The sequence below is a fragment of the Crocodylus siamensis genome, chromosome 2 (genome assembly GCF_052110815.1).
Source record: "Crocodylus siamensis isolate JL-2025a chromosome 2, ASM5211081v1, whole genome shotgun sequence".
NCBI lineage: Eukaryota > Metazoa > Chordata > Crocodylia > Crocodylidae > Crocodylus > Crocodylus siamensis.
In genome coordinates, this window is record NC_143396.1 from 269,455,775 (window position 1) to 269,477,792 (window position 22,018).

Here is a 22,018-nt window from a genome sequence, read left to right on the forward strand (position 1 = left end):
AGAATCATCAGTGTCACTGGTGTTATTAATAACTGGTATTATTCCTTCTTTAATTCTAATTTCCCGAAAAGCTTTTAGAACTTGTACCGTTCAAAGGGCACAATGATAATTAACGTAATCACTAGTGTTTTCTGCACAACCAACCTGGTCAATATTGAGGCGAAGTGGCATTAATGACACTCGTAAACAACATTCCTGTGGTGATCTGCCAGACTCTGGACGGACATGTAATGCTTTAACTGTTAACTGCAAAACAAGTGAGAGAGAGAGAAACTCAGCACACTTAAAACAATCAAAAACTTCAGATCATCAGTCAATACAAAAATGTTTACACTGCATTCATACCCTGAAATGTCTACAACCCCTATCCTTCTGACCCAGATCCCATTTGCTAATTATATTATAAAGGGAATAATGGTCAAGTAATTTATCCTGGACTTTAACATGTCAGAAGATTCACAGGAAACCTACAAATGTAAATTCTCCACATTCTCCATTGAATCATGTTCCTGCAACGGAACTTCAAATGTACACATACAAGGTAATGCATGCTTAAAAGTATGAACAGATAGAGGAGTTTAAATAATCTTGTGCATAACTATACACTTCTAATAATAGCAATGTCTGATAGATTATTAACGGAATGGATTTTGCATTCATTTCTCTATTGGCAGGACATTAAGATAATAGTCAGTACTGACAAACGGCCTATATTCTTACAATGTTTCATGAACTCACTCCCCCTGTTCTGCAACACCTAGAAGCTACTTAGACCATTCTCAGAATGAAAGTGTTTGATTATAATAACACCCAAAGGACAAAATTTCACAATCGTACCATATTGGAATGTGCTTTTCTGGGCATTTCCTTACTGCAGTAGAGATACAGAAATTTATTCATCTGTGATGTTGCCAAGCGATCCCTGATTTCCAGGTCTTGAACAATAAAAACCTGCCTGGACACTGGCTGCTCCAGTAGATTGGATTCACATTCTGGCCCACCTGGAGGGTACACCTCGTGTTGGAATTTCACCTTGTAACAGAAAGGAAGAAGGACATAGGCAGCTTGAGTGCAAGTGAACTTTCACAACGGGCCTGCTCCAGTGACTTGCATTCTCACGAAACTCACGCTCTTGCTTGCTCTCCCTAGCTAACAATTTTCTTATTTTACATCACTTTCTTTTCTTTCACTCTAGCTCCTCATCCATACTGCTTACAGCTCTAACCCTTACCCCTCACATCTCAGCCAGTGTTCTTTCCTCCTCTCTCTGCAGACTCTAGCAGCCTCCCTTTCATTAGTCCATCTCTACAGCAGTCCCTGAGTAGCCCTTTTTTCCTACTTGGATTCATTTAACTCTCTTCCCTTCTATCTTGCAAATGCTAGCTATCTCCTTGCCTTCCAATTACTGCAGCAAAGGAAGTGAAACAGTGGCCTCTGAAAAGCATCTCTATCCAGGATACTTGCAATAACATTGTGGATATTAGCAATGCAGATATCAGTTAGGGATGTAAACAGTTAAATGACAATTCCACTTATACCATTTACTGTTTAGCAACCTCTGTCAGGAACAGCCCTGGCCTACTACATCTTCACTGTGCTCCTAGTGTTGTGCAGGTCCAAGGCCACTGGCAGACAGCAAGGCACAGGCAGGAGGCAGCAGACACGGCTGAGCCACAAGGGGGGTGCTGCCCAGTTGCAGAGCTGTAGCTTCCCCTCACCCCCAACAGCAGGGGCTGGAGCTGTGGACAGAGCTGCAGCTACAGACCTATCTTGTGCCCAGATCCTGAACCCACTGGCATGGGGAGGAGGAAGATGCTAGGCTCTCCAAAAGGGTCAGTCAGGGCCTTACTGCCACAGCAGCAGGACTTCCGGCCGTGTGGTGGGTCTGCCTGCCCCTGCCTACAGCAACAGGGCACTGGTAGAGTAATGGGCTCCCTCTGCCCCCTGCTGCGCTAGTACTGCCGTGGCCTGGACCTGGGAGGTTCCTCCATGCTGCCAGGCCAGCCCCCCCCCACAATCTCACCACAGAGGAAGGTTTTTGAGAGAATTATTCTGGCACATGTCCACAAGGGCCAGCAGGGGAGATTATGCTTAGGGGCAAACAACACGGGTTCATTAAAGGCAGGTCCTGTCAGACCAACCTGGTGGCCTTCTATGAACACGTCACCAAATCCTTAGATGCAGGGGTAGCAGTGGACAGTCTTCCTGGAATTTTGGAAGGCCTTCGACACTGTCTCTCACCCTGTTCTCATTAAAAAACTGCGGGACTGTGGTGTCAACACCTACACAGTCAAATGGGTCGCTAACTGGTTGGAGGATCGCACCCAGAGAGTGGTGGTGGATGGGTCATTTTCAACCTGGAGGGATGTGGGCAGTGGGGTCCCCCAGGGCTCGGTCCTCGGGCCCGCACTGTTCAACATCTTCATCAGTGATTTGGACGAGGGGGTAAAAAGCACCCTGTTCAAATTTGCTGATGACACTAAGATGTGTGGGGATGTGGCACCAAGTTATGGGGAAGCGTGGTCACATTTGAAGATAGGTTACAGATGCAGGCAGATCTAGATAGGCTAGCGTGTCAGAACCAAATGAAGTTCATCATTAAGAAATGTCAAGTGCTCCACCTGGGGATGAACAATCCCCTACACAACTGCAAGCTTGGCAATGCCAATATGACCAGCTCTACAAATGAAACAGTCTTGGGGGTAATAACAGACCACAGCATGAATATGAGCCAGCAGTGTGACTGTTGCTAGCAGGGCAAATAATACTCTGGCACGCATCAATCGATGCATCTCCAACAAGACCAAGGAGGTGATCCTTCCAGTTGAGAAGACCCCAACTGAAGTACTGCATCCAATTCTGGGCGCTGCACTTTAACAAGGACATTTTAGAACTTGAGAGTCCAGAGAAGGGCCACCTGTATGATTAGAGGCGTGCATGGCAAGCCATACGAGGAAAGGCTAAGGGACCTGGGACTCTTCAGCCTGAAAGTGAGAAGGTTGAGAGGGGACTTGGCAGCAGCTTACCGCTACGTCAGGAGAGTACATCGGGGACTTGGGGAACAACTGTTCACCAGGGTGCCCTTGGGGAAAACCAGAAGTAATAGCCACAAAGTCCTAGAAGACTGTTTCAGGCTCAAATTAGGAAAAACTTCTTCACAGTTAGGGTGTCCAGACTGTGGAATAAGCTCCCTCCAGAGGTGATGCGATTGCCTACCCTGGAAATCTTCAAGAGGAAACTGGACAGTCATCTTGTTGGGGTCACCTAACCCCACTTGTCATTTTTTCTGCCTGGTGCAGGGGGCTGGACCCGATGATCTTCCAAGGTCCCTTCCAGCCTTACAACCTATGACTCTATGAATCTACGAGAGGAACACTTTAACACACTAAGCCTTAGAAACAACATGTAAAGCATCTGCAACAATTTAAAAGCAACCATCAAATTCTACAGGATCATCAGTGAATTATTAATTTGGAACCTCTAACTCTTTGTTTTCTCCTTTTTAACAGTATGACAGATTCCCAGAAAAGGATCGTGTCAAAGATGCTTTACAAGGCATTGGTAAAAATGAAGAATAGGTTCTGTTATTTAATAGACAGATAGACATATTCACTTTAAGTTTCATCTGAATTGCCTATAGTTAATGACATTTTTCTTAGGGTAACACTTACACATTTAACTTCCATGCTAGAGCTGAGTTTATGATTTAAAAGTAACTAAACAGTATTAATTCTCAGGGACACATTTAATTATAGGGACATCTACTGGAAGGGAAGCAGCAGAGCCCAAGCAGTTCAGCAAATTCTTGGACTGTGCTGGGGATAACATTTGGTACAGATGGAAGGCCAACTACTGATGAAGCTCTTCTCCACTTGCTGCTCACAAACAGGGAAGAATTGGTTGAGAATGTGAAGGTGGAAAGTAACAGTAGGAGACAGTGACCATGAAATGATAAGCGCTCAAGATCTGAAGGAGAGGAAAGAAGGAGAATAAAGTAGAATAGACACAGGACTTCAGAAAAGCAGACTTTAATAAACTGAGGGAACTAGTGGGCAGGATCCCCTGGATGACAAGGAATGCAGTAAGCCATATTAAAGGGTACCAAGCAAGTTATTCTGATGCAAGGGAAGAATGGGAAGTGCAGCAGAAGAGCAGCCTAGCCAGACAGCAGTCTCTTCAATATGCTGAAATTCAAAAAGGATGCTACAAGAAGTAGGAACTTGGACACAGAACTAGGGACAACTATAAGAGTACTGTGTGGACATGCAAGAAAAAAATTAGGAAGTCCAAGGCATGATTTGAGTTACAACAGGTAAGACACATACAAAGCAATAAAAATAAATTCTACAACTAATGTAAAAAATAAAACAACCAATGAAACCACTGGTCCCTTACAGAATGCAGAAGGCAAGCCAGTTATGGATGATGCAGAGAGGGCTGAAGTACTTAATGGCTTTTTTCTTCTGTCTTCACAAACAGAATAAGCCAATAGATGAGGACAGGAGTTAGCAAAGATAGGGAAGGAGACAAACAGCTTAGAAGAGAGGAAGAACAGGTATGGGATTATTTAGAGACGCTAGAAGTTGGAGTTAGCAGGGCCAGATGGGATGCAATCTACAGTAGTGAGGGGATTGGCTGAAGTAACTGCAGAGACACTGGTTATCACGGAGGTCATGTGAGGTCCCAGAAGAATAGCAAATACAGTGCCAATCTTTAAGAAAAGGAAGAAGGATCCAGGGAATTGAAGACCAGTTTGACCATGATACCAGGAAAACTCATGGAGTAGGTCAAGGAATCTATTATGAAGCACCTAGAGGAGAACAATAACAAGTGATGCCTGACCAACCTGATTTCTTCCATAATAATGTGTCAGGCTCTGTGGATTGGAAGAAAGAAATAGATGGGTTATACCTTGATTTTAGTAAGGGCTTTGATATAGTCTCCTACAGCATTTGCATTAACAAACTAGGGAAATACAGACCAGACATAAATACTATGACATGGATAAAAAACTGGTTGACTCACTGGCTGAATTGTGCTAAATGAGCAGTCATAAATGACTCAATGGCTTGTGGGATGTGGTATCGAGTAGAGCTCCCCAGAAGTCTGTCCTGACTTTGGTACTGTTCAACATCTTCATTAATGATTTGGGTGATAGGACTGAGTGCATGCTTAGCAAATTTGCAAACAATACCAATTTGGTTAGAACTGCAGACACTCTTGAGAGTAGGGCTGTGATCCAAAATGACCTGCGTAGACTAGAGAAATGGTCTGAGATCAACCAGATGGAATTCAACAAAGAGAACTGCAAAGTCCTACACTTGGGAAAGCATAACTGCATGAATACAAACTACGGCATGAGTGGCTAGGATGCAGTACTGTACAGGAGGACCGGGGCGGGGGGTGTCACAGAGGAGTATAAGCTGTATATGAACCAATAGTATGCTCTTGTTAAGAAAAAACCCCAAAAAACAACATACTGTGTTGTATTAACAAAAGCACTGCTTATGAATCAAGGAAAGTGATTCTTCCCTTTATCTGGCATTTGTACAGCTTCACCAGGAATGCTGTGTCCAGTTTTAGGCCCCACACTTCAAGAAGGATGTGAAGAGATTGGAAAGAGCGCAGCAAAGAGCAACAAAACAATCAGAAGCCTTGGAAGTAGGATTTATGAAGAAAGACTGAAAGAACTAGAATGATTTAATCTGGAGAAGACAAAGGGCATTTGGTAAGTCTTCAGATACTTGAAGGGTGATTACAGAGAGGATGGAGATAAGCTATTCTCTATGGCTGCAGAGCACAGGACTAGGAGCAATAGTGACAAGTTGCAGAAGAGGAAATTTAGGTAGGAGATTAAGAGGAACTTTGTGATTACAAGTGTGGTCAAACATTGGAACAGGCTATCTAAAGAAACTGTGGAATCTCCATTCTTGGAAGTTTTTAAGAGCAGGTTAGACAGACGCTTGGCTGGGATGGATGCGTCAGGGACGATCCTGCCTTCAGCAGGGGGCTAAATTAGATGATGTTATGAGGACCCTTCTAGCCCTATTCTCTATGTTCCTAAAATAAGAAGGTTAGTAGTGCAAGTTTTCTCCTCACAATAATTACTTGTAGTGGGAAATGGTAATGATGATGCCTGTAAAGCGAATAACTGAACATCAAATTATGAGGCTTAACTGACAGTTTTAACGATAACATTCCAGGGAAACTGCCAAAATATCTTTAATAGATATTTCAATTTACAGTTAGTAATGTTGTTGCCATGATAGTGGGTAAACGCTGAAATTTTCAAAATAATGCATCACCTAAGGAGTAAAAGCAAATTAATATTCTACTTCCCTCTTCTGAAGTACTTTCCTAAACAAAACAGTTGAACTATGCCAACCATGTAACATGGCACACATAACAAAGTTCTAAATTGATCATTCACATATTTGTTTTTAAATGATTTCTGCATCTAGATAAGCCTTCTAGCTTCGTGGAGTCACAGCTGATCATCAGGGTTTATAAAGATGGTGGGATACATAACCTCCTGATACACAGATATAGGAACGTACATTGTTATATCAACAGATTTTTATCACCTTACCTTACTTAACTGTATTTCCATCAAGAAATCTGGGTTTCTTCTTCTTCCCCCACATACAGTGCTACGTCCATGTTTTGTTGGTGTGAGAGAAGGAGAACTATGAGGACTACTGGAAGAAAAAAAAATACAATTTTTTTCAATTAAAAATGAAACTCAGTTCATATCATGACCAGCCACACAAGCAGGCACATTTTCCTAGATTTTACTAAATATTTTTAGTGTTAAAAAAGAAAAAAAATTGCTGTTTCTTTCAGCTAAAAATGTATTTTCTCTTTCACTATAATGAATACATCTCTAGGCATTTAAAAACATTAATAAATTAAGGGGTCTGCACTGAATAAGTTTTCATTTCAGATCACAAAAAAAAAACCACTTTCCAAGCTATCCAAAATAATGTTCACTCTTCCATTAGCTCGGATAATGTCCTCAAGACAAAATTCATCTATCACAACTTCATGCCACGCTCATGTCCAAGACCTTCTCATGCAGGGAAAGCCTGGCAGAGTACATTGGGTTGTCAAGTAATTTTGAAAATAAACAAATTTAGACTCATTCAGAACAAGAGGTAGGAAAAATACATTCCAGAATTTTAACAAAATATTGTTGAAAAAAATGCAGCCTTTAATTTCAATTTCAGTTCAAATGCAGAATCTGTGGATCTGAAAAGGAAATATTTAGCTACCTAAAACACTTACATAAAACTCTTAGCTGGAGAAGTAGGAGGTGCAGGTCCCAAATCCTTTCCTCCATAGAGATGCCAAATAAGAGAGATTTCCTTCACAACATAGCGTACCAAAGGGATAGGAAAATGAAGAGGGGCTTTGCTGGTATCTGTTTTTTTTACAGGCTGGCTGAAATGGTTTTCTTTTACTACAATGGGATCATCAACCATTACTTTCACTACAGGCTCCTCCTCCTTTTCCTAAAAAAAAGTTGAAGAAAATGAAGAAAGGAAGATACCCGAGTGAAGAAAATAAGTTTTTCAACATGGAAACAAACCAGAGTCCTTCTGCTTCTGTATTATGATGATGGTGGAACACAGCTCCACTAACTGCTGTTTTGGGAATGACTCTATGGCCCCTAGACTAAGTCCTTGGTAAGACACCCAATATAACTAACAATTAGACAAATAAACCGAGAGGAAATATCATCATTAGTAGCATCAGCATTGATAGCTCTTCTGGCTATGCAGCATCTGGGTGTGAACCAAGTAAAGCAGGGGTGGGCAAAATGCAGCCCACCAAGCCATTCTAACCAGCCCACAGAGCCCCTAAAAAATTTAGAAAATTAGTATTTATCTGCCCCAGCTGCCTGTCATGCAGCCCTTGATGGCTTGCCATAACTCAGGAAGCAGCCCTCTTCCCAAAATAATTGCCCACCCCTGAAGTAAAGCTTTCTTCCAATCAGAAGCCTAGCACTCATTCCAGTTTGTGCAGTAGGCAGCAACCCGTGAGCTGTAGTTTATTGGAGATAGTATAAGAAAATTGAAGATTGACTATGTTTTAAGTTAACGTTCTTATCTTTCCATCTGCCCAGTGACTTCCCATTAGCAGCCATAGACAAATCAGCAAGAAGTTACAAACTGCACAGGTCTAAAACGCATTTTTTTCTCAATTCAGTATACACCTGGATTTCCTAATAATATTAGGAGCATCTTACAGACACAGCAGCCTTGGGTGCAAAGAGAATGCAGAAGTCATCATTTTCAGTAGGTACATCTCCCATTGCCTCATTTATCAAGTGGTGAGTAAAAGAATAAGTGGGACTTGGTTCTTGTGAGATGTTTCCACTTTCATCAGGAAACAAAAAGAGATCTGAGCAAGATGGCTCTCGAGTTTGAGATTTCTCATTCAAAATTCCTGGAAAATGAAGAAAGGCGTTTTAATGTAAATATCTCTGTAAGATGCTACAGATTGTAGAATTAACACCCGGGAATTTGTACCATATCTAACTCGAATCTAAGTTGATCTTGAATTTAAGACCGCCCTCCAATAATTAGATTCTATATTTTTAAAACCCAATAAATTAGTACAATTTTCCAGGTTTAGAATCTAATTATTGGAGAGTTGTTTTAAATTTGATCCCCACCCCCCTCCATCTTCCTACTGCTACAGCAGGGAAAGCAGTGGTTAGTGGGAATCAGACAACTGGAGGGAGTGAGGTGGCCCCCTTGCCCTCTACCTCCCTCAGTTTTCCCCCTGCAGCTTTCCTGCCCCTCCCTGATACCAGTTCTTCCCAACCCACCACCCCCAGATCCCTATAGTCTCTGCCACATCCTTCCTACTCCCCACAATCTCTATCCCTTCCCTCCTGCTCCTCAGGTTTTGCTACTTCCCCTCCCCACCCCGTTTACTGTCAGACACTGCTTGGGATGTGCTCCCTTCCAGAGCACAGCACATGGAAGGGCAGCCCCTGCAAGCCATGCAGCAGTATCAGTGCTGCTGAGTGGGTGGGCAGAGAATAGAGTTTGTAAGCGATCCGTGCCTGGGAGGGAACCCAGCCCAAGCCAGAGCTGAATTGTGCCTGACAATGGGGGCAGGGTGGGGGAAGCCGCAAAAGGCTGGTATGGGTCTGACTGTAACCTGAGCTCAGACATAGGGACACAACAACTGCCTGCCTCACCTCCCCCTCAACTTTATATGTGAATCTAAGATGAGGGGCTTTCATCTCCATGCTGACTGGAAGAAAAAAAACTCATCAAATCTGAGTCAATAAGGTAAATAATGGTTCGAATAGTTCAAAAGTTATCTAAAATGTAAACACATCAGGAACAGAATTTGCACATTATATGGCTAATTCATTCCTAAAATAAAATTAATCCACTAAAAACCTCAAGACAATTTAGTAGCAGTCATCAGAGCTATATCTTAATTTTATAATTCTTGTTCATCATCTTGCTTAAAAAGGAATGAAAATTGATGTCTTCCTTTAAGATCAGACAAGAGAAACTTGAATGTCGAAAGTTAACAGATAATAATCAAACGACTCTTGACAGCGATCTCTGACACTCCATTCCTTACCATGTACTTGAGAACAAAGCTATGCTTCTTTCCCATGACCTTATGCAACACAGTATCTTTGATTAATTGCAATCTTGATTTAGCGCTAAATTGCACAGAAATAATAATCCTCCAATGCAGTTAATCAGTTTGTTCTTTTTGCTAATACTGATTGTTCCTCCCTACAGAATTTTCCTACACACAAGTTCTTTCTTTGATTCTACAGATTCCTCCACCTCCTGACCTGCCTCTACAGCTCTGGAAGGACCCCTGATCTCTGACTCCAGAAGGGGCCCAACCTTTTTGGCAGGCATAATGCAAATTACCCCTGCACTCTTCAGAGTGCCATTCTGATACCATTCCCTTATCCAACATGCTGCTCAGCTTTCTGCTTCTGCTTCCTGCCCTGTGCTCCCTACCTCATCTGCCATTTTGTTTTCTGCTGCTTGCCTTATTTACCATTGTGCTGCTTGTCCTCTCCTTGATCTGCTGCGTGGCACATACAGAGGCTGCCAGTGGCACCTGTGGCACATGCATACCGTAGGTTGCCACCTCTGTCCTACTCCACGTAGTATATCTCACCACTTTCCACCTGATAGCTGTTATTTGTCACCGTCAATACCCGTAATGTCCAGCATCCCAAAAGGCTAAGTTAATGGCTTGCTGTTCTAGCTGCTTTAAAACTTAAGTGATTTCTTAAGAATACTTGCATTGAAAGTGAGAAATGTGGCACTCGAAAGATTTGAAATCACAGAAGTGCATTCCCATCCTTGTTAGCTGAGCTAATGTACTGCACCAAATGTAGGACTTTCAATTCCTATTTTCCTTTTCACATAGGTCACTATATCATTATTTGTACAACGCACAAACATTGGAAAAGAGGTATGGAAGGAATCCTAACGTCTGGAATTTCCTGATCTTTTCAATGCTTGATTTTCTACCTTTAAGTCTGCATTAACAGATACCAGTATTTTGTATTAAATTCAAGTTAATGAATTAGTACTATATTTAGTACTATATTAGGAAGCTTTGCCTATGTTTCCTAATTACCCCTACCATTAGATTGTGGTTTAATGGGGGAAGCAGCTTGATGGATCTCAATTTCTTCCATAGCATCACTCATCAAATCACGTAAAATCTGTTGTTCTGCTTCAGCAAGGACTGGTCCTTCAGAAGATGGTCGGCTAGAGGCATTTGCCTAAAAGCACAAGAACTAGACAAAGTTATATTATGAATTAACTTACAACTTGATGCACAAATGTTTATGAATACACTAGTGTAAGATCAAGAAATGGAAATTCCTTTCTTTAAATGAAAAAGAGTGAGCAGCAACTAATCTTTAAATTAATGGGGGCCAAATTTTTTTGCAGACATGCCAAAAGTTAACCCTACAACCTCTCTATGTGCCACTACAATCCCCTTCCCCTGTCCAATCTGATTTCTGCCCTCAGCCCTGTGCTCCATACCCACTCTGCCCTTCCCAATCTGCTGCTTTGCTTCCTGCTGCCTACCCCATGCTCTATTTCTGATGTACTATTCTACATTCTGCTTCCTGCCCTATCTGCCATCATACTGTCTGTCCATTCTCTGATGTGCCACATCCCAAACACAAGCTGCCTGCACCACTTGTAGTAGTGCACTGCAGGTTGGCTGCCTCTGCTTTAGATGACCCATGCAGCAGATTCCAGCAACTATTTTGAAGATTATAACTAGGGACCTATTGAAATCAAGGCAGGCAGCTGATCTCATAAGCCAACCGAGGGACCATCTGCCATTTTTGCAGGCTAACTGCAGTAGTCCTCCCCCGACCCCACAGTTGGCCTAGGAGCCCCCATTGGCCCAAACCCTCACTGCTAATTGGTAAGGGAAGTTCTGTCTGTTGTGCAGACCCTCCCACCATAACAGACTGGTGGAGGGGGCAGGACCACACGATGGGCAGCCTCTCAGTGGCAAGAGGGAAGGAGCAGCCATTTTGGCTGCTCCCCTTTATGCCAGTGGCTCCCCCCTTCCCTGAGCAGGCTGCGCAGACAGGCTGCAGCAGCCATGAGGACCACTGAATCTCATGGGAAGACAGCATTTTATTTTATTTGGGGGGGAGGGGGAGGAAAGGGGGTGGGTGTTGCAGATTTAGTGGACAATGCCTCATTTTGTGGTTTCCACAAAATCTGTAAATTTGCGAACTGAGTAGGTCCCTATTTATAACACTGCTGGTGAGTACAGATGTGCATTGTGTTATAGAGATGTTTGGGTACTACAGTATTTGAAAAAGACATAAAATGGCCTATACTTACCCTAGAATCTCTTTGGAATGAGTAGTAAGTATATCACAATGATATTTCAAGGACTTGTTTTTACTGCTTAGAGGGCACATTTTGATTGCCAAAAGCAGTGGAAAAATTACTTAACCTATTATGTGGCCTTAATTTCTCTGTAGCAATTTCCACTTTATTCTTTGGAAAAGCCTTAAATAAAGCATTTGTAATTGTTATCACTACTGTGGGCAGTAATGTTGGAAGCATTACTTTGCCATTTCATACCTTAGTTTTCTGCTTGACAGCTCCAGATTTAACTTCCGTCTTACTAGGTGGATGCAAATCCCCATAACATGCAATATATTGTATAAGATTCATTAGTGCAGCACAAGAGTCGGAGCATGTTCGGATATGGATTATATCACTGGAACAGTGTAGCTCAAAGTGTGGTTTTGTCTAGGCAGCAATAATAGATAATAAATACATAACAGACTGCACAGGACCATCTAGCCCAGTATCCTGTATTTAAAATGACAGATAAGAGAAATGTGTCCAAGTACGATAACCAGAATACCCAACTATATCCAACACCAATGTAAGGTCCCATATAATCACCAGCTGCACACACATTTAGATTAATTAGATTACATAATTTTCTGACGTGACCTGTTGAAATAAAAGATTTAGGAACCAAATCATACATTACTCTGGAACCTGAAATGTAGTATGACGATGAGAGAAATGATTTTTTTCTAAACTTAAAAAGGAAGTTTTTAAGTTCTCCCTCACCATAATTACAACTTCTCAAAACTTTTTTAATATCAAAATGCAGGTTACAAGTGTTTATCATTTAGGATATGTTCTTAAAAAAAAGAAAAAAAAAAGACTTACTCTCTCCTGATCAGAACCAGGTTTTATTGCTGTTATGGTCAATTCCAGTAGTCCCATATCCATAACACGAACATAATCTGAAAGACACGACATGAGTAATTAAAAAATTGTTCATTATCAAGTATTACCTTAAATCCTGTTTCTTTTTTTAATTCCACAGCCCACCATCTATTAATCTGCTAAATTATATAAATGAGCAAAAGTTTTCTGTTTTGTTTTGTCTTTTCAACACCTTTTATATTTCTCGGTTACTTTGTAACATAGGAGCTCTCTAGGTTCAGTCTGCAGCTACCTCAATTTGTTTCTGAAGCAGAAGTAGCCTTAAGGCCCCTAATTTAGAAATTAATTAAAAGGCACCATTAGATCAGCTATCCAATCCCAACAATCGCACATCCTGCCATGGCACAGATGCATGGCAGGACTGGCTATTTTAGGAATCAGGTGCGAGATCCCAATTGTGAGATCCCTTTCAACTTGTCAGCACAAGCAAAAAGATGTGCACAGTTTAGCTCTGCATGGGGCTGCCCAGCACAGGGTTCTGTAAGTACTAGGCCCAGCTCCCCCAAGCAAGAACTTGCAGAGCTGTGTCCTGACATCCCCACACACAGGGCTCCCAGGCACTTGACTTTGAACTTGCTGAATCAAGAGCTCAGTGAGAGACCCTAGTTTTCAGCCCCTTGTTCCCTACGCCCCCAGTTAGAGACACTACCTTGTGCCTTTCCATGTGTGAACAATCATCAGCGTAAGTAGCCCTGAGTCTGGAACCAGGCCTGGGCTGCCCCATTCCAATGTCAACAATTAGCCAGCATGGGGAAAAGGCATGTTGCCATTTGTGTTGCAATTACCACACAAATCATGCTATAACTGTAATTTCTGTCAGAGGCCTGAAATATCCTTCTAATCCTGCAGGTCTAGGTCAGCTGAAGGCCAAAGCAGAAACAGCACAACCTGTTAAAGGTGGGGAATAGGTGGAAGAGCTTTGCTATACCACCTGAAGATTCCCATGTCATACAAAATCCTCTACTAGCCCCACAAGTTACTTTTTTAGCTTCTTTGTACTACCTTATAAGTGCAAACTACCTGGATCAAGTGCCAAGTACTGAACCCCCGTGTGCTTTGCAAATAAGAATGGGTTAAAACATTTCACCCATGTGAAGTATGTAATTTTACAGAATGCAATGAAGCCATGATCAGGCAAAGTGGCTGTCCAAAAAATCTCACAGAATGTCTTAACCAGTGAAAGACCTCCCAGCTACCAGGTCCTGATGACATGGTGGACATGACTATGCATGAAGTCATCAGTGTATTAACCAAGATCTAAAGTGATATGGAAAGTCAAGCAATTTGTTTCACTCCAAATTCTTTAAAACACAAAATTCAAATGTGAGGGAGTCCAAATGAAGCTCTTTTGGAAGGTGTGGATTTTGTTGCATCACAAAATAAATGTACTCACAATATAAGTTGGGACTGCAAATTACTACTGAAAGAATACCTGTAAAAATATGAAACTACTAGGATGATTTTCTTGTATTTTACTTAATTTCCTGCAACAACAATTAGACTACACCTAAGATTTAAAAAGAAATTTTCCTTTCTACTTCTTGAAAAAGATGGATGAAGAAGTCATAGCTGTCATCCAAAGCTGAATTACTTCCCATATGTAATTTTTAAATATATAATTTATTCCAAGCTAGTTTATGAAGCATATCAAGTCTACTTCAAGTTTATTAATTTCCTCTGGAGATGATTCGAAAGTCAAAACAGGGCAAAGATTACCATATCATTGTTATTCAGTCACATTCCTTAGTTTCTATCTAATTATCTATTGTTTGATTCTCATCATAAGGGTTTGTGAGTCCTTCATAATTCTAGAAGTATTTATTCTCATAAGCCCCCTCTGACAGTAAATAATACTATTCTCATTTTACTGATGGGGAACTGGGGCTCTAAGAATTTAAAGCCCAGCACCACAAAGGGACTTAAGTGTGGAAATACAATTAGAGACCCCTAATTACTAAGGGTGTGCAAAGTGGGCAGTATTTGATTTGGATTCGGCCCAATTTGGGGGACAGGGATTTGATTTGCTGATTCGGATCGCTGTCCCGATTCAATTCGGCTGAATCTGAAGATTCGATTACGATTCGGGCACAGACGCAGCTTTTTTCTACATACCTCAAGGTGGCTCGTGAACACTGAGATGGTAGGGCAGATGGAGCATCCCATGGGAACGTGGAGGGAGGAGTGGTGTGGCCCCTGTGCACTTGGCAGCAGACCCAGAAGTGGACTGAACTACTTCTAGTCTACTGCCAAGGGTGCAGGGAACCCCCCACACCTCCTTGCCTTGGAAATTGGCTACGGAGGGATCCGGGGTGCCCCCCCAGACCCAAGAGGCACCAGTTGCTGAGCTGGGGGGGGGGCGGTCCCCCGTGCACTCCAAAGTGGACCCGGAAGTCCTTCAAGTTTAGCTTGGGCGTTTGTGCAGGAGGGCAAATGGGAAGGCCTGAGGCCCTGCCAGTGAGCCCCTAGAGCAGGCAGTCCCATCAGTAGCTGGCCTACCAGCAGCATGATGCAGATGGGCACATGCCACACCCAGAAGGTCCCTCAGAGTCTGCGGCCTCCCCCTCTGGCACTTCTGAGGCCTCCACCCAGATGGAACCCATGGTTCCGGGCTCCACGCAGACGGAGTCCCTGGCTCTTGGCTGCCTGGCATGTTTCCAGGGTCCTGGGACCAAGAGCATGGCCACGTCCCCTTGCAGGGTTTGCTCCACTTTGGAGTCTCTGGGGCACTAGAGGAGCTCCAGGCCACAGTCCAGAGACTTTGTGCCATCAGGAATGGCGAGCAAGGAATAGACTCCTACTGCTAGGCCCTTCACCCCCTGGAGGCAGAGGGTAGACCAAGATCATCTTCCAGGACAAGGGAGAACTCAGGGATCTCCCATACTGTCCAGCCAGGGGGTTGGATCAAGGTGGTCAAGGGCCCGAAGGCCTGCCACACCAAGGTCCCCTCCCCCCTGGGGCTTTGCAACAGATACAAACCTCTTGCAGCTGCAGTAGAGCCTGAAGAGATGCCAGCTCCTGCAGGCAAGGGAGGATCACCTATCCCTACTCTCCCTAAGACAAAATGCAGAGTGGTTGTTGTGGGAGACTCCATCCTGAGGGGGACTGAGGGGGCATTCTGCCACCCCAACCCCCTAGCTTGGGAGGTCTGCTACTTCCCAGAGGCCCGCATCCAGAACATAGCAGAAAGGATCCCAAAGATTATCCAGCCCTCTAACCACTACCCTATGGTCTTTATCCATGTGGGCACGAATGACACAGCTCAGAGCAATCCAAGCCGGGTTATGAGAGACTCCAGGACTCTGGGAGCAGGGCTTAGGGGTGCAGGTGGTCTTTTCCTCGCTCCTCCCAGTTGTGGGTCATGGGCTAAGAAGGGAGAGATGGGTTGAGGTAGTCAACTAGAGATTGAAGCACTGGTGTCAGCATGAAGGCTTCGGCTTCCGTGATCATAGCCCGCTTTTTGGTGAGGGAGGAAGTGGGCTGCTGGGAAGAGATGGCCTCCACCTCTCCGTTGGGGTGGAGGCTCTTCTCAGCCAGACTGGCTGACCTGCTCGACTGGGCTTTAAACTGCCGGGGTATGGGGGGAGTACCGCCACTGCAAACCCACTGGACAGCTTTTGGAAACCCAGCAGGCTAAGTCACTCAAGGGAACCCACCCTTAACCCAGCCCCACAGTGATCTGTAGGGAAGGAAAGGGCCCTCAATGGGACACTTATGTGCCTGTACACCAATGCCAGGAGCCTGGGGAACAAACAGGAGGAACTGGTCCTTCTGCTAAACAAAAAGGATTATAATCTCATAGGGAAAACAGAGACCTGGTGGGACTACACCTATGACTGGGCCACAGGTATAGACGGCTATACCTGGTACAGGAGAGATTGTGTAGAAAAAGAGTGGTTGCTCCTGAAGGGAGCGATTCTTGGAAGCTCAAGCAATATCTATCCCATCTCGGAGGAAAGGCAGCAAAAGGGCACAGCAGGGAACTAGTGGACCTCCTGCGTCTAAGAAGAAAGACCTATAAAGGATGGAAGGCTGGATCCACCCCAAAGGAGTACTATGCACTGATCCGTATCTGTACAGAGCGAGCCAGAAAAGCCAAGGCTGCGACTGAACTCCAACTCACTACAGATACCAAGGACAATAAAAAGTCCTTTTTCAGATATGAGGGGAGCCAGAGGAAAAGCAAGGGTAACACTGGACCCCTGCTAAACCATATGGGTCAAATGACAATTGACACCCAAGAAAAAGCCAACCTGCTTAATGGCTATTTTGCGTCGGTTTTTCACCAGCCCCAAGACAGCCCTGATCGATATGGTACGGGATGGCCAGAGTGAGGGAGGACTGTTACCCATCATCAATGTTGACCATGTGAAGAAACACCTTGAGAGGCTGGATGCCTTCAAGTCAGCTGGCCCAGACAGCTTACACCCCAGGGTACTTAAGGAGCCGGCAAGCATCATAGCTTTGCCACTGGCATGGATCTATGAGAACTCATGGCACTCAGACAAAGTGCCCGAAGACTGGAAGAAGGCTAATGTGGTGCCAATCTTCAAGAAAGGGAGGAAAGTAGATCCGGGGAACTACAGGCCCATCAGCCTGACCTCTATTCCAGGAATATTAATGGAAAAAATAATCAAAAAGACCATTCTTGACAAACTGGCTGAAGGCAACTTCCTGAGGGACAGCCAGCATGTGTTTGTTGTGGGTAGGTCTCGCTTGACCAATCTTATCTCCTTCTACAACCAGGTGACATATACTCTGGACAAGGGAGAAGTAATTGATGTCATATATCTTGACTTCAAAAAAAGCTTTTGATCTGGTATCCCACAATCATCTTATAGAAAAACTGGCCAACAGCCACATCAACTGGCTTCAAGGTCGGACCCAGAGAGTGGTAGTTGACAAAAGTGTGTCATGACCAGTGGGGACCCCCAAGGTTCCGTCTTTGGGCCTGTTCTTTTCAACATCTTCATTAATGATGTGAACATTGGTTTCAGAAGCGGGCTAGCCAAGTTCATTGATGACACCAAACTTTCGCGTAAAGTGTCCACACCCGAGGACAGGATGGTGATCCAGGCCAACCTTTACAGGCTCAGAAAATGGGCAGACAAAAACCTGATGGCCTTCAATGCTGAAAAATGCAAGGTGCTCCACCTAGGGAAGAAAAACCTGCAGCATGCTTATAGCCTTGGCAGTGCTATCTATGCTTGCTAGCACCACGGCCGAAAGGGACCTGGGGGTCATGATAGACCAAGATGAACATTACCCTTCAATGTGATGTTGCAACCGGCAAAGTGAGCAAAACTCTGGCTTGCATCCATAGATGCTTCTCTAGCAAATCCCAGGATGTCATCCTTCCACTGTACTCGGGCATGGATCAAAGGGAGCAGGACAGCACACAAGCCTCTGTGGCTCACCAAAAGAATCCAGGAATGTCTCCTTGCCAAAAAGGAGGCTTATACCCAGTGGAAAGAAGGGGTCATAACCAGGGAGGGCTATTCTGTAGTTCCTCGGGGATGTAGGGGGGCAGTTAGGAAGGCCAAGGCAGAGATGGAACTGGGACTAGCTTCCCAGATTAAGGACAATAAGTTTTTTTTTAAATACGTAGGGGGTAAAAAGAAGGTCCCGGGTAATGTGGGGCCCTTACAGGACGACATGGGTAACTTGGTCGTCACACCAGATGGCAAAGCTAACATGTTTAACGATTTCTTTGCCTCCATCTTCCTAAGTAGGGACCAGGACAGCCACCTCCCTGCTGGGCCCCCCTTGGGCCCCAGGGGAGGCACACCTGGGCCACGGGTTAGCAAGGATTTAGTTAGGGAGCTTCTGGAGGGGTTGGACGTATTCAAGTCAGCCGGCCCGGATGATCTCCACCCTAGAGTTCTTAAGGAACTGGCCGGGGTCATTGCAAGTCCCCGACACAACTTTATGAGCACTCATGGTGCTCTGGTGAGGTACCGGAGGACTGGAAGAGGGCCAATGTGGTCCCCATCTTCAAAAAAGGCAGGAAGGAGGACCTGGGAAACTATAGGCCAGTTAGTCTTACCTCGATCCTAGGCAAGCTGTTCGAGAAAATTATGCTGGCACACATCCACGAGGGGCCAGCAGGGGACTGCATGCTTAGGGGAAACCAACATGGGTTCATCAGCGGAAGGTCCTGTCAGACCAACCTGGTGGCCTTTTACGATCAGATCACCAGATCGTTAGACGCAGGGGTAGCAGTGGATATAATCTTCCTGGACTTCCGGAAGGCTTTTGACACTGTCTCTCACCCTGTTCTCAGTAAGAAACTGGGGGGCTGTGGTGTAGACACCCACACAGTCAAATGGCTCGCCAACTGGCTGGAGGGCTGCTCCCAGAGGGTGGTAGTAGATGGGTCCTTCTCACCCTGGAAGGACGTGGGCAGTGGGGTTCCACAGGGCTCAGTCCTCGGGCCCGCACTGTTCAACATCTTCATCAGCGATTTGGATGAGGGGGTAAAAAGCCTGTTCAAATTTGCTGATGACACTAAGATGTGGGGGGACGTGGGTACATTGGAAGGATGCAACAGGCTACAATCAGACCTCGACAGGTTACATGGGTGGGCGGATGAGAATAGGATGGGTTTCAACACAGACAAGTGCAAGGTGATGCACCTCAGGAGGAACAACCGGCACCATACCTGCAGGTTGGGGAACTCCCCTCTTATCAGCACGGAGGCGGAAAGGGATCTGGGGGTCATCACTGACTCCAAGATGAACATGGGCCGGCAGTGTGGAGAGGCAGTCAGGAAGGCCAACTGCACCTTGGCATGCATCCACAGATGCATCTCGAGCAGGTCCAAGGAGGTGATCCTCCCCCTCTATGCGGCACTGGTCAGGCCGCAGCTGGAGTATTGCGTCCAATTCTGGGCGCCGCACTTCAAGAGGGATGTCGACAGCATGGAGAGGGTCCAGAGGAGGCCACTCGTATGATCAGGGGACAGCAGGGCAGGCCCTATGAGGACAGGCTGCGGGACCTGAACCTGTTCAGCCTCCAAAAGAGAAGGCTGAAGGGGGATCTTGTGGCCTGTTATAAACTAGTCCGGGGGGATCAGCAGGCATTGGGGAAGTCACTGTTTCCCCGAGCACCGCCAGGAGTGACCAGGAATAACGGTCACAAGCTGGCAGAGGGTAGATTTAGGTTAGATATCAGGAGGCGCTACTTCACAGTCAGGGCGGCTAGGGTCTGGAACCAGCTTCCAAGAGAAGTGGTGCAGGCTCAAACACCCTCAGGGTAGAAGAGGAGGTTAGATGAACATCTTGCTGGGGTCATTTGACTCCAGTATTCTTTCCTGCCATGGCAGGGGGTCGGACTAGATGATCTGCTCAGGTCCCTTCCGACCCTACAAACTATGAAACTATGGTGAGGCCGCAGCTGGAGTACTGCATCCCATTCTGGGCTCCACAATTCAAAAAGGGTGTGGAGAAGCTTGACAGAGTCTAGAGGAGAGCCACGCACGTGATCAGAGGGCAGGAAATAGGTCTTATGATGAGAGGCTGAGAGCTATGGGACTCTTCAGCCTCAAAAAGCACAGGCTCAAGGGGGACCTGGTGGCTGTCTATAAGCATATAAGGGGTGTGCATCAGGATCTGGGGGAACACCTGTTCACCAGAGCACCCCATGGGATGACAAGGTCAAACAGTCACAAACTTCTCCAAGAGTGTTTCAGGCTGGACATAAAGAAGAACTTTTTTACAGTCCGAGCCCCCAAGGGCTGGAACAGACTGCCGCCAAAGGTGGTGCAAACACCTACTCTGGACTTCTTTAAGAGTCAACTGGATATTTATCTTGCTGGGATCCTGTGACCCCAGCTGAATTCCAGCCCCTGGGGCAGGGGTTTGGACTTGATCTTCCAAGGTCCCTTCCAGCCCTAATGTCTATGAATCTATGGCTGAATGGTCAAATCTCTCCGAATCAAATCGAAGGCTTCCGATTCGACTCAGAGAGATTAATGGGTCTCTTGATTTGATTCAGATTTGGAGATTCGGCTGTCGAATTGGGCCAAATCTCCTCTGAATCAAACCAGCAACCAAAGCTTGGCGCAGCCCTACTATCTACCAGGATATAGACAAGGTTGGGGTGAAAGCACCTTCAACTCTTGCTGTTGAAGTACTGCTACTGTGTACAAAAGAATGCAATATTCATAGGACTAAAGCAGGAGCAAAGAAGAGGGATGACGACATGGCAGCAGCCCAACGATGAAGGTATTCTCTGGGTAGGGGAAGTCCTGGATTCCAGCCCCTGCTTTCAAAGCTGCTTTTCCATTTTATGCAGTGCCACTCTAATGAAGATATAAGCAGTCCCTAGAACAGGGATTATTATCAATCTCAGACTAGTCTCATGGTCAGGACATTCTGCTGTGAGATGGGAGCCTGAACTGCCTGAATTTTGGAAAGTTTTCTAAATCAGGTCTGCTACTTCCTTACCACTGGGCTAGCAGAATCTTCATATGAAATTCACCAGAAAAGTGACTATTTGTTTTTATATGACCTTAATTTTGTAAAGGTTTTTGATGTCCTGACCTACTATTTTCATAAAGGCAGGTAAATGTTAAATACTGATAAACCTGGAATAGAACCATAGAGAACAGGACTTTTATAGCCCTGTTCAATAATATTCACTTGCACACACAGCTCAAAACTGCACTGGCCTTTTCTTCCTGTATACTACACTACATACTCAGGCATTATTCATTGTTATACTACACCACATCTCTCCTCCAGCAGCCTCCAGAAATCTTTAAAAAAATTATACATTTGTTTAAATTAAGACATTATAATACATTTTGTACATAGCAACTGTTATACTTCTGAAAGTCTTACCCCTATGCATATTCACTGCAACTGTGTTACACTTGTCTGACAAATGTAAAGCAGCCTCATCTAGGATTATTCTATCGAAAGAAAAAGAGAGAAACTGAAGTTTTGAGTAACAACTGCATCTCACATAAACACAACATATATTATCTTAAACAACATCAAAATATATTTAAAACATAAACATTTACATATTTCATTGTAACACTTCTTAAACATTCAAGATTTACAAGAAAAAATGTATTTCAAGAATTCGCTAAGGCCATTTACAAGGCTACCACAATAGAAATAGGCCAAATCAAAATAGTTTTTAAATTCAAGAAAAATACAAGTGAAACATTTCTTAACTAAAAATAGAATAACCATGACATCCATTTAAGAGCAGCAATAACA

At 44.5% G+C, this 22,018-nt stretch overlaps 1 protein-coding gene across 3 annotated transcripts in view; it reads right to left on the reverse strand.

The window, feature by feature from the left end:
- Positions 1-22,018, reverse strand: part of ATG2B (autophagy related 2B) — a 71,801-nt gene that overhangs the window by 12,502 nt on the left and 37,281 nt on the right. For 2 of the 3 annotated variants that reach the window (XM_090033968.1, XM_090033967.1), the window contains exons 26-34: positions 21,632-21,702; positions 12,732-12,808; positions 12,126-12,296; positions 10,645-10,786; positions 8,249-8,448; positions 7,285-7,511; positions 6,590-6,698; positions 838-1,032; positions 145-246 (exon numbers count right to left, since the gene is read on the reverse strand). In XM_090033968.1, coding sequence (XP_089890094.1) covers positions 145-246; positions 838-1,032; positions 6,590-6,698; positions 7,285-7,511; positions 8,249-8,448; positions 10,645-10,786; positions 12,126-12,296; positions 12,732-12,808; positions 21,632-21,702 — 1,294 coding nt within the window. The remainder of the gene's footprint in view (positions 1-144; positions 247-837; positions 1,033-6,589; positions 6,699-7,284; positions 7,512-8,248; positions 8,449-10,644; positions 10,787-12,125; positions 12,297-12,731; positions 12,809-21,631; positions 21,703-22,018) is intronic. The other variant, XM_090033969.1, reaches the window with a different exon arrangement.